The 12040-nt window shown below is 48.1% G+C and overlaps 2 protein-coding genes and 9 non-coding genes across 11 annotated transcripts in view; 10 read left to right on the top strand and 1 right to left on the bottom strand.

Annotated features, from left to right (window-relative positions):
• LOC126516467 (lysyl oxidase homolog 3-like) overlaps positions 1–12040 on the bottom strand; it is a 154182-nt gene that overhangs the window by 87330 nt on the left and 54812 nt on the right. The window lies entirely within an intron of this gene.
• On the top strand, positions 1378–2480 carry LOC140215359 (uncharacterized). The gene has a single exon (XM_072285955.1). It carries the CDS (start codon positions 1378–1380, stop codon positions 2383–2385), a length of 1008 nt encoding a protein of 335 aa, XP_072142056.1. The 3' UTR covers positions 2386–2480.
• On the top strand, positions 2490–2563 carry TRNAN-GUU (transfer RNA asparagine (anticodon GUU)). Its single transcript has one exon. It is a non-coding gene; the product is annotated as a tRNA-Asn (tRNA).
• TRNAN-GUU (transfer RNA asparagine (anticodon GUU)) lies at positions 2641–2714 on the top strand. The gene has a single exon. It is a non-coding gene; the product is annotated as a tRNA-Asn (tRNA).
• On the top strand, positions 7629–7702 carry TRNAN-GUU (transfer RNA asparagine (anticodon GUU)). Its single transcript has one exon. It is a non-coding gene; the product is annotated as a tRNA-Asn (tRNA).
• On the top strand, positions 7780–7853 carry TRNAN-GUU (transfer RNA asparagine (anticodon GUU)). Its single transcript has one exon. It is a non-coding gene; the product is annotated as a tRNA-Asn (tRNA).
• On the top strand, positions 7932–8005 carry TRNAN-GUU (transfer RNA asparagine (anticodon GUU)). The gene has a single exon. It is a non-coding gene; the product is annotated as a tRNA-Asn (tRNA).
• On the top strand, positions 11048–11121 carry TRNAN-GUU (transfer RNA asparagine (anticodon GUU)). Its single transcript has one exon. It is a non-coding gene; the product is annotated as a tRNA-Asn (tRNA).
• TRNAN-GUU (transfer RNA asparagine (anticodon GUU)) lies at positions 11196–11269 on the top strand. The gene has a single exon. It is a non-coding gene; the product is annotated as a tRNA-Asn (tRNA).
• Positions 11722–11795, top strand: TRNAN-GUU (transfer RNA asparagine (anticodon GUU)). The gene has a single exon. It is a non-coding gene; the product is annotated as a tRNA-Asn (tRNA).
• TRNAN-GUU (transfer RNA asparagine (anticodon GUU)) lies at positions 11872–11945 on the top strand. The gene has a single exon. It is a non-coding gene; the product is annotated as a tRNA-Asn (tRNA).

Here is a 12040-nt window from a genome sequence, read left to right as displayed (position 1 = left end):
CGTGTTGGAACACTAAACGTACGCGGCTTCGGAGCCCGAAGGCGGCAACTTCACCTGAGCCGCCTGCTATTAGAAAATGATATCGACATTCTAGCTATCCAGGAAACAAAAATTGAAAGCGAGGAACAAACTGATATGATGGTGGAAATCTTTCGGTCAAGATATAATCTCTGTGTGTGCCACGCCGTGGGTAAATCAGGGGGGTGCGCAATTTTCTTGCGTAACTCCGTCGGAATTGTAGAGCAGTCTGTCATCGCTTCTGAAAGTGGTCGCTTAGTAGTTTGCGATTTTTATGTTAAAGAGGCACTATGGCGAATTATTTGCATTTATGCACCAAACAAAGCTAGTGAGCGTTTAGATTTTTTCCGATACATCGAAACCTTCTTGAAATGCGAAAGAAATGTGTTACTATTAGGGGACTTCAATTGTGTATGCATGGCTGAAGACAACGCAAAGAACCTACCGATACATAATAAGAGCGCATTGCAACTTAGCGCAATCGTTCAGGAATACGACATAATTGATATAGGCGATGTACTGCCAGAAAAGCGAGTTCAGTTCACGCATTTCCAAGGCACAAGCCACGCCCGACTTGACCGAGTATATCTGACAGCAAGCCTCTTATCTTTTTGCACAACATATGCCGTTAAGCATGTAAGCTTTAGCGATCATAGCTTAGTGACTGTTACAATAGGCACAAAGCGTAAAACGAGCACCTTTAATTGGGACCTCTGGAAATTCAATGATAGCCTCCTGCAAGACGAAATCTTTATCGAAGTAATAACGGCAAAAATTAAAGAAATGCAGGAAAACGACTTCATCAGCCCTGTCGAGCACATAAAGGTAGGGGATTTGATCTTAGATGGGGTAAAGATGTGCTATCAAGACTGTACCTCCAGCCTCATTATAAACAAGGAGGTTACCAAAAGCTTTAGCGTCCGGTCATCTGTGCGCCAGGGGTGTGGTTTGTCGCCTCTTTTATTCGCAATTTACCTAGAGCCGCTTTGTAGAAAAATCAAGAATGACAATAGAATATCGGGTTTCAGAGTGCAGTCCGCGGAAGTGAAAGTCCTGGCATACGCTGATGACATCGCGTTGTTTTGTCGGGATAAAGAAAGCATCGAAATCGCGGTCGCAGAGCCTCTATCATACTGCAGAATGACAGGCAGTGCTATCAACTTTGATAAATCCCTAGGGGTATGGATCGGCAACTGGGAAGACCATCCGAGTAGGTTTGCAAATATCCGCTGGACAGTCACGCCGGCAAAGTACCTAGGGGTGCCGCTTGAGCACTACCGTGACGCCGTTGATTACTGGAATGCCGAAACTGAAAGGGTTCGTGAATGTACACTCAAATGGGGAGGCCGTAATTTCTCTATGTTTGCGCGTGCGACAGTGTGCAACCTGTTTGCCGTTGCCAAAATTCTTTACGTGCTCCAAGCGTTGTGCATGTCAAGGGCTAACATACAACGTTTACACAGAGTACTCGCGGTGTTTGTATGCGGTTCAAGCTGGGAGCGCACCAGTCGCACTAATCTCTTTCGTTCGGTTAAAAATGGAGGATTAGGTCTGGCACATTTGTTCATTAGGCAGATTGTGTCGAGGTTTGTTTACTTACGGGACCAAAATGACCCATTTTTATTAACTATGTTTCAAACAAGGCTGAGCGAGGCTATACCTGAGTTTATTGTATCGTCAAATCGGTGCAGTCAAGGCAGAGCGCGTGGTTTCTTAAAAGAGGTAGTCTTGGCTTTTCAGCTCTTAAAGGTTCGGTTTTCCATGGAATACTTAAGTAGGGTACCACGAAAGCGCTTATATAAGGACCTGGTAGACACAATGTTACCGGTGCCATTGTATCGCTCGATGTTCTGCATTGGACCTGAAAGGGACGTACTAAAAAGAGTAAAACGAATGCCAGTACGCCCGTCGGTAAAGTCCTTCTTTTTCCAGTTCCACACCAATACTTTACCTGTGAAACCGTGGCTAGATGAAAAAGGACTTTCCGTGCCTTGGAGCGTCAACTGTTTACTATGCCGGAAACCCGAAACAGTAGAACACATCTTTCTTGACTGCTGGGATGCTGTGTTCCATTGGGACATCGTACAGAGAACGCTAAAGAAGGACTTGCCGATTACACCATATGGGATTCGTTTCCTGCCTACTCTAAATGAAGACAAAGTACCCTATGACATGTTCATGCTGGTGTCCTTGCATAGGTTATGGAAAACTAGAATGGCCGTGAGACATGCCGAAATAAACGCCCGGCCTGTTCGAGAATACTTCATTGAAAGCATTTGTCATATTAAGGAATTGTACAATTTTCAAAAAGAAAAACCAACATGGCTCAGTGTGATGACTGAGCTAGCGAACTTCAAGCGTTTTTAGTCCTGTGACCGCCAACCAACGGCAGAGATGTTGTCGTGACTGTTGTGTACTGTTAAAATGTCTTCTTTTGTATGTTGCCATGTCGGTAATAAAGAAAAAAAAAAGCCTCCGTGGCGCAATCGGCTAGCGCGTTCGGCTGTTAACCGATAGGTTGGAGGTTCAAGCCCTCCCGAGGGCGTTGCTGTCGTTTTTTTTTTTTTCAGATGCGTTGCGTGAAAGTCACGAGCACATGAGGTAATATGCAGCACGAGGCGTGCCTCCGTGGCGCAATCGGCTAGCGCGTTCGGCTGTTAACCGAAAGGTTGGAGGTTCAAGCCCTCCCGGGGGCGGCGGTGTCTTTTTTTTTTTTTTTTTCAGGTGCGTTGCGTGAAAGTCACGAGCACATGAGGTAATATGCAGCACGAGGCTAGCCTCCGTGGCGCATGGCTTTAGCACATAGTTTCACAAGAGGCAACGCTCACCAAAACAAATACAAAAGTAGAATATACATTTTCTCTATGTGGACATATTACAAAGCATTGTGCTGGCTCGGACTAATCAAAATTCGCGCAATGCTACCAACGGTCCTACTCTTGGGAGCCACTCCGGTGGCTCCGCTGCCGCTTTATGGATAGCGACAAACCAGTGCATGTTTTCCCTGAAATACATACGTGCAGGCTGCGCATCTTTATCGACATGGTATCCTGCCATTCTCGCGCGCCAAATGCAATGGAGGCCCAAGAGCATAATTAAATCAAAAGGCACCCCATCCTCATTATCTATGCTTAAGTAGCGGATGCCATATGGGTCCAATGGAAATTCTTTCTTTAGTGTCCTCTGCAAAACATCCCAGAAGAACACGCCTTCCCAACAGTTTAAGAAAACATGATCTATTGTCTCTGGTTGCTTGCAAATTAAACAGTGCGTTCCCCACGGTAAATATACCCCTTTTCTCTCCAAAAACTTCTTAACTGGTAACGTTCCCGTGTGTAATTTGAAAAAGAAGGTTTTGGTTCCTGGCGGGACCTGCATTTTCTTTACTCTCTTTAAAACATCGCTGCTTGGGCCTCCACCGTACAAGGACCTGTACAATGGCACTGGGAAAAGAACGTCGCACAAAGCACAATACAGTTTCTTTTTGTTCACACCGGACAGGTAATCATTCGAAAAGCGCACTGAAAGAAATCGGACACTCGATACCACTTCTTTGTAAAACCCTCGAATGCCTCCCGAAAACTCTTCGGTTGAAACCACATACTCTGGCAGCCGTCTACTCAGCCTCATTTGACATACCGGGGGCAAGAAAGGGTCGGTTGCGTCCCTAAAGAACAAGAACCGGTTTACCAACTGCCGTACAAAGAGATGGCCCAATCCCAGCCCCCCGTCTTTTACGCGCCGGAACAAGTTGGTCCGGCTGCAGCGCTCCCATTCCGACGCCCAAACAAAGACGGCGAAAATCCTGTGTAGCTTCTGAACATTTGACCGTGAACAGTGCAATACTTGCATTACGTACCAAAGCTTGCTGATAAAGAAAAGGTTACAAACGGTGGCTCTGGCAAAAATAGAGAGATTAGTGCCTTTCCACTTCTCAGCGCTCTCCCGTGTGTCTTTGACCTGCCCTTTCCAGTACTGCTCGCTATCGCGATAGGCATCTAGCGGGACGCCCAAGTACTTGCCTGGGGTCGTCACCCAATGCACGTTGGCAAAAAGATCTGGCTTCGTTGGCCACGATCCATGCCAGAGCCCGAGGCACTTCGACCAGTTAACTCCACTACCAGTGACATGGCTAAATTTACGGACACATTTGACAGCCTCAATTATGCTCACCTGATCCTCCGCAAAAACAGCGACATCATCTGCATAAGCCAGCAGCTTCACTTCAACTGCTTGAAGCCTAAATCCCATAATTCTATTGTTTTCAATCAATCTCACACACAGGGTTTCAATGTAGATACAAAACAACAGAGGGCTGAGGGGGCAGCCCTGACGCACAGAACGTTGCAGCCTAATGGAAGCCCCCAAACTCTTATTCACGATCAATCTCGTCGTGCAGTTACGGTACGCCAGGGCGACCCCCTCGCATATTACAGATCCGAGATTGGCATAGTCTAAAACGGCAAACAAGATTTCATGAGCGACGCAATCAAAAGCCTTCTCGAGGTCAATCTGTAAGATGGCAATCCGACTATTACAATCATCACAGCACTCAGGTACACTGCGCGCTTTGTGAATATTAGCAACAATAGTCCGGCCTTCAATCCCACATGTCTGGTGAGGCCCGACGATGTCCTGTATCACTGACTGCAATCTTCGTGCCAATATCTTCATAAAGATTTTATACTCGATATTGGTGAGTGCTATGGGACGATACGCCGTAACAGATCTTAATTTCACTGCATCATCAGTTTTAGGAATGAGTACTGTGTGTGACGACCCATAAGACGGAGGCAATGTTTTCCATTTGTACGCTTCGTTAAAGATTACATTCAATACAGGGCTAATTTCGTGCTTAAATCCTTTATAAAAACCGGCGCTAAAGCCGTCTGGCCCAGGCGATTTTCCGGGGTTTAAGTTGTCTATGGCCTGTTCAACTTCGGATTCTGTTATCTCTAGTTCCAATCTTTGTTTTCTTTCGTCGTCCAGTCGGGGTATAGCACGCAAGAACTCATTCCCAAATGTGGTAGCGTCTACTTTGTGGTGCGAGAATAGCGCCTGGTAATGCTCATGAAAAGCTGCTTTGATGTCATCTGTGTCTGTTGATAAGATCCCGCGCCATTCTATTCCGTCTATGTGGTTCCTTTCAGCGCGTGCTTTTTCTAACCCTAGCGCTCGTTTCGAAGGCGCTTCACCTGCAGCTGTGTCTTCAGCCCTTGCCCTCACCAGGGCTCCCCTATAGCGTTGCTCTTCAAGTTGCTCTAACTGTTGTTTCACTTTTCTTATGTCTTCTATCCATTTGCCCGGTGCCTGAGATTCCTGCCTGAGCAGTTGTTGAAGAAGCGTCTTTAACTCAGTCTCTTTCTGTTTCTCTGCGAAACGAATACAGGTGGCCCTCTCTATTGCCTTTTTTTTTAGGGTTTCCTTACTCAGCTCCCACTGTTGCCATACGTGAAGGTTATTACTGGGGTCTATTTTCCTTATTTCTTCTCTTACTGCTCGGTTAAACGGTTCATCCTGAAGAAGCTTGTTATTTAATTTCCACGTTTCCCATGAGAAAGCGTTACCTCGCTTTGGAATTCCTATGCAGCATTGAACCAAGCAATGGTCAGAAAAAGACACTGGCACTACCTCGTAACTGTTACACTGCGGAACGATGTCAACGGTCGCATAAATGCGGTCGAGCCGTGCGTGACTAGAGCCCTCAAACCGTGTGTACTTCACAGCACGCGCTCCTTCGAGGCACTCTGCCACATCCACAAGGTCCCAGTTCTCTACAATTCGCGACAATACTTCCGTGCTTTTGTCTCTAAACCCACGAACGCTTGTTTTATCCCGCGCACTGAGGACACAGTTGAAATCGCCCATTACTATGAGCTGTCTTCCCTTGCATAGACGCTCTTCAATGTGGTGAAAAAACTCAGCCCTTTCATCCACCTTATTGGGCGCGTACAAGCATAGAATACGCCACTCGTTGTTGTTGTACGAAAAATCGACGACAACACATCGGCCCGACACACATGAATAAATTGCATGCACCTCTAGCCCCGGCAACTTCTTAACAAAAAGGACACAGCCAGCGGATGTGCCCACCGCATGACTGACTACGGCAGAAAACCTAGACGTGAAACGCCGCACCATAACGCCGGTCTCTTCTTCACCGTCGACTTTCGTCTCCTGCACGGCTAGCACATCAATGTCGTGCTCCGTTATAAGCCGGTAAAGCTGGCCTCGCTTTCTTTTCCCTGCCAGTCCTCGAACATTTAGAGTAGCGACTTTCAACGGACACGTTGGAGCCATTTTAACAATGGGAGAAGAGACCGGCAATATGGTGCTTACCTCTCGCGTCTAGCACGAGGCTAGACGCCGCCATCGCCGCCAGTGCGGTCCGGCGGAAGAACATGAGCGTGTCCTAGGGACTCCGAATTTCCGGCACGCTTGTCCACCGGAACGTTAGGGCGCGGCCGCAACGATGAACGGCGGCTTTGAGGCGCCTTTGCCGGGGGCTCCTCGGCTCCAGGCGTCACCGTCTGGTCACCGTCGGCGCTGGTTTGGGCGTGGGAACGCTTCGCCGCAGCGGAGACGCTGGTCGGCGTGCGGGCACCACTCTTGTCCGGTTGCAGCTCGTTCGGACCCTTTGGCTCGACGACCTTGGGCTCCGGAGTGTTCTCCCCATCCTTTCCGGTTGTCTCGTTTGACCTAGGCAAGTCATCCGCTGGATGTTGGCTCGCTGAACCATCCCCAGTGAGGGCGTCGTCGCCGGTAGACGCTGACGAGTCGAGTGGCCCCGTCTGCTTGCCCGCCTCGTCCGTTCCCCTCGCTGCATCCTCGGTTTCAACGACGTCCATGAGTTCCGCGACCTCATCCGTCTTTCCCAGCCCGGTAGCCGACGCGTAGGTACGGACGCAGTCAGCGTCCGCGTGTCCGTAGCGTCTGCACTTCGAGCACCTGGGCACCTTGCAGTCGCGGCGAACATGGCCCGTGCCATGGCAGCGCAGGCACTGCATCGGCCGCCCGGGTACCACCACAAGGGCCAACTCACCGGCGACTCGAACCTGGTGGGGCAGGTCGTCCACCTTCATTCCCGGCTTGAGCTTGAGCAGCACGGTTCTCGTGGTCGAGCCCTTCTCCCTCATGCCTTGGACGCGCCAACGCTCCCGCGTCACCTCGGTTACGTTCCCGAACGCCGCAAAAGCAGTCCGGATGTCTTCATCTTGCACCCCGTGGAGCATCCAATGCAGGCGCAGTTTAACCTGCTGGTCCTCAGGGTCAATGATAATGCAGCGGCGGCCTTTAACTTGCAGCTCCTTGAAAGCAGCCAGTTTCCTTGTGGCTTCGGCGCTGTTGAACGTCACCGCCCACACATGGTTGATCTGGTACGCTCCCAACGCCACGACCTCGGGGAGCACACCAGCGTTGGCGAGGGCGTCTCGGAAATCTTCGACCCTGTAGGGCCTCACCTGCACGTCGCCGTGCAAGAACAACGTGTTTAAAACAACACGACCGGTGGGCAAAGTAGGCAGCACGATCTCATAGTCCTTTTCGTCTTCGACGCTGCTCCTGTTTCTGCGGCCGGCAAGGGCCGCAAACAAAAAAAAAAAAAAAAAAAAGCCTCCGTGGCGCAATCGGCTAGCGCGTTCGGCTGTTAACCGAAAGGTTGGAGGTTCAAGCCCTCCCGGGGGCGGCGGTGTCTTTTTTTTTTTTTTCATATGCGTTGCGTGAAAGTCACGAGCACATGAGGTAATATGCAGCCCGAGGCTAGCCTCCGTGGCGCAATCGGCTAGCGCGTTCGGCTGTTAACCGAAAGGTTGGAGGTTCAAGCCCTCCCGGGGGCGGCGGTGTCTTCTTTTTTTTTTTTCAGATGCGTTGCGTGAAAGTCACGAGCGCATGAGGTAATATGCAGCATGAGGCTAGCCTCCGTGGCGCAATCGGCTAGCGCGTTCGGCTGTTAACCAAAAGGTTGGAGGTTCAAGCCCTCCCGGGGGCGGCGGTGTCTTTTTTTTTTCAGGTGCGTTGCGTGAAAGTCACGAGCACATGAGGTAATATGCAGCACGAGGCGTGCCTCCGTGGCGCAATCGGCTAGCGCGTTCGACTGTTAACCGAAAGGTTGGAGGTACCGCGTTTTACTCATTTTCAAGGACTTAGCCATGCTCGGCTAGATAGAGCTTATGTGTCGCTGGAACTGGTGCCGTTATGTAAAACGTACGAGAACAAGCAAGTCTCTTTTAGTGACCACAGTTTGGTTGCCTTCACAATAGGAACAAAAGAACGAAAAACAAACTTCTCGTGGGATTTGTGGAAATTTAACGATAAGCTACTCAACGATGACTGTTTCGTAAATGACATTAAAGAAAAACTTGGACGATTGATTGTAGCTGAAGAGAAATATGTAGTCACCATGTGGGAAGATTTTAAAAATGAATTGAAGATGACTGCTATAGAAAGGGCAACTAAACTGAAACAAGAAGAAAAACGGAAAGAAAAAGCCCTGAGGAGTAAACTCGACTTTCTACTTAATGTAGAAAGCACAGAACCTGGCCAAGTCATGAATGAAATCAAGAAAGTTAAAAGCCAGTTAGAAATCATCGACACAGAGAAGTACCGTGGTGCCATGATAAGATCCCGTGCAGAAAGATTGTGGCAAGGGGAAACACCGAATAAACGTGCGCTAAGTGACGAGAAAGCTTACGCTCGCCGCAGTGATATAAAACAGATAAGCTACAATGACGAAGTAACGAGTGACCGTAGGACCATTGAACGCGCCTTTGTTGAACACTATGGAGACTTGTTTGGCGAAAGAAAAACTGATCTGGGTGGCTTCATAAGCCACTTCCTACACTTTATGCCACGATTGGAAGAAAACGTTAAACAAGGCCTCGAAGCGTCTATAACTGTGCGTGAAGTTGAAGCTGCTATAGAAGAACTAGGCTCAGGAAAGGCACCTGGGCCGGATGGATTAAGCGCAGCCTTCTACAAAACTTTTAAAGCAGAAATAGCACTAATTATGAAGAAATTTTTAGTGCAGTCCTACAAAAACAACCGAATACCTGCGTCATTTCGAACAGCTCAGATGGTCCTGATACAAAAATCTAACGATCCTGTAAAGCGCTTGTCTGTTGCATCGTACCGCCCCATTAGCCTTGCGAACACTGACTATAAAATTTTTATGAAAATACTGGCGAAAAGGTTACAGGGCGTAATGAAACTTTTAGTTGGAACCCATCAAACGTGTGGGATTAAAGGGCGCACAATAACTACCAATGTACACGTCGCCAGGAGCATTCTAGAATGCGTCGATGCTTTCGAGGGTAAAGTTGCAATGTTGCAGCTAGACCTGGAGAAGGCATTTGACCGTGTGGCTCATGATATTCTCTTCGAGATTTTAGAATACACGAACATAGGATCAGTGATTATAGATGGCTTAAAAATGGTATACACAGACTGCAGCACACGGCTGATTATTAACAAGAGTCTCACGAGAAGTGTCAATGTCTGCTCATCTCTGAAACAGGGGTGCCCAATTTCGTCTTTGCTTTTCGCAATATACCTGGAGCCTTTTTGCTTAGCCATTAAAAAGAACCAAAGAATAAGAGGTTTCAAATTACAGCAAAGTGAGGTGAAAGTGCTTTCCTACGCAGACGATCTAGCAGTGTTTTGCGATGACTATGACAGTGTCAGCGAAGTGGTAACTCTGGCGAAAACTTATTGTGAAAAAACAGGTAGTGCCATAAACTGGGATAAGTGCATCGGGTTTTGGCATGGCGCGTGGCAAAGCAAACCACGCAGTTTCGCAAACATACAGTGGGGGACCATGCCTGTGAAATATCTTGGCATGCCGCTTGAGCATTACAAAGACAGTAAGCAGTTCTGGGAACAGGAAACACAGACGGCGAAGGAAAAAGCGCTGGCATGGCAAGGGCGCAATCTCTCAATGTTCGCGCGCTCCACTGTGTGCAACATTTTTCTGGTTGCAAAAATATGGTACATACTACAAGCGCTATTCATGTCGCGAGTGAATGTACAGAAACTGCATCGAGTGTTCGCTGTGTTCATTTGGAACTCAACTTGGGAACGCTGCAGCCGCTCTAATCTGTTCAGATCAGTTCGCAGCGGTGGTCTTGGACTGTCACACCTATTTGTACGCCAGATTGTATCGCGGTTTATGTTCTTGCGGAACCACAGTGATCCATTTTTGCGCACCATGACACAAGTGCGATTAGGTAATCTGTTACCTGACTTCCTTGTTTCGTGTTCAAATGTTAAATCCCCTCCAGTGAAAGGTTTCCTTCAGGAAGTAGTGTTATCTTTCCGTATGCTTAGTGTTCGATTCTCTCTAGAATATTTAAGTTCCGTCAAAAGAAAGAAATTGTACCATGATATGATAGACTCATTAATGCCAGTTCCAATGTATAGGTTAGCATACTATGGAGGTTCAGGCGATGATGTTCTCAAAAGGGTCAAAAGAATGCCTGTGAAACCATCGGTAAAATCATTCTTCTTCAAACTCCACACAAATACCTTGCCAGTAAAGACTTGGCTGGCCGACAAGGGAATATATGTGCCGTGGACCACCGATTGCATAATGTGTAAAAAACCAGAGACTGTCGATCACGTCTTCATTGATTGTTGGGATCCCTTTTTTCATTGGGACATCTTACAACGAACATTAAAGAAAGCATTACCAATAACCCCACGTGGTATCAGGTACTTAGACACAGGCAATAACGATATTCCATATGACCTTATTATGCTGCTGAGCCTCCATAGTATATGGTCCACAAGAATGTCGGTATGTCATGCTGATGTGAATGCCCATTCTGTGCGAGAAAACTTTATTGAAAGTGTCGTCTACATGCGTGAAGTGTACAAAGCCCAGAAAGAACCGCCCGATTGGTTGCCGCTGTTCGATGAGTTGGCTAAATTCAAGCGATTTTAATTTCAGAGAGTCAGCATAAGCTAAGCTGATTCTCTTTTTAACAATGTATTCGCATGGCATTTCTGTAACGAGGAAATAAAGAAAAAAAAAAAAGCCTCCGTGGCGCAATCGGCTAGCGCGTTCGGCTGTTAACCGAAAGGTTGGAGGTTCAAGCCCTCCCGGGGGCGGGGGTGTCTTTTTTTTTTTCAGATGCGTTGCGTGAAAGTCACGAGCACATGAGGTAATATGTAGCACGAGGCTAGCCTCCGTGGCGCAATCGGCTAGCGCGTTCGGCTGTTAACCGAAAGGTTGGAGGTTCAAGCCCTCCCGCGGGCGGCGGTGTGTTCTTTTTTTTTCACGTGCGTTGCGCGAAAGTCACGAGCACATGAGGTAATATGCAGCACGAGGCTAGACCCTGAAAAAGGAACTGCCGCTTACACCCTACGGCATTCGATTTCTTCCCGTCGACAGCGAAGGTGTGCCGTACGATATGCTAATGATTCTAGTAATGCACAGTGTTTGGAAAACCAGAATGTCAGTGCGTAATGCGGACGTCAACGCGAGGTCAGCCCGGGACAACTTCAACGAAAGCATTGCATATTTACGAGATGTGTACAAACAGAAGGAAGAAAAGCCAGATTGGTGTGTTTGTCTGGACGAACTCCTGACCGTGAAGCGTTTTTTTACCCACTTATGCTAGCCAGACACAAGCTAGCATTTTTAATGTGATGTTGTGATGCTGTTTTTCACTGTATTGTGCCAAGTTGGCAATAAAGAGAAAAAAAAAAGCCTCTGTGGCGCAATCGGCTAGCGCGTTCGGCTGTTAACCGAAAGGTTGGAGGTTCACGCCCTCCCGGGGGCGGCGGTGTCTTTTTTTTTTTTTCAGATGCATTGCGTGAAAGTCACGAGCACATGAGGTAATATGCAGCACCAGGCTCGCCTCCGTGGCGCAATCGGCTAGCGCGTTCGGCTGTTAACCGAAACGTTGGAGGTTCAAGCCCTCCCGGGGGCGGCGGTCTCTTTTTTTTTTTTTCAGATGCGTTGCGTGAAAGTCACGAGCAAATGAGGTAATATGCAGCACGAGGCTCGCCTCCATGGCGCGTTCGG

The sequence above is a fragment of the Dermacentor andersoni genome, chromosome 1, assembly GCF_023375885.2.
Source record: "Dermacentor andersoni chromosome 1, qqDerAnde1_hic_scaffold, whole genome shotgun sequence".
Taxonomy (NCBI): domain Eukaryota; kingdom Metazoa; phylum Arthropoda; class Arachnida; order Ixodida; family Ixodidae; genus Dermacentor; species Dermacentor andersoni.
The sequence above is the reverse complement of the archived record's forward strand: the minus strand, read 5'-3'. Positions and strand labels throughout refer to the sequence as shown.

Bases quoted from the DNA above. Each gene is read 5' to 3' on its own strand.
- LOC140215359 (XM_072285955.1), top strand. From the start codon at position 1,378: ATGTTTGCGCGTGCGACAGTGTGCAACCTGTTTGCCGTTGCCAAAATT.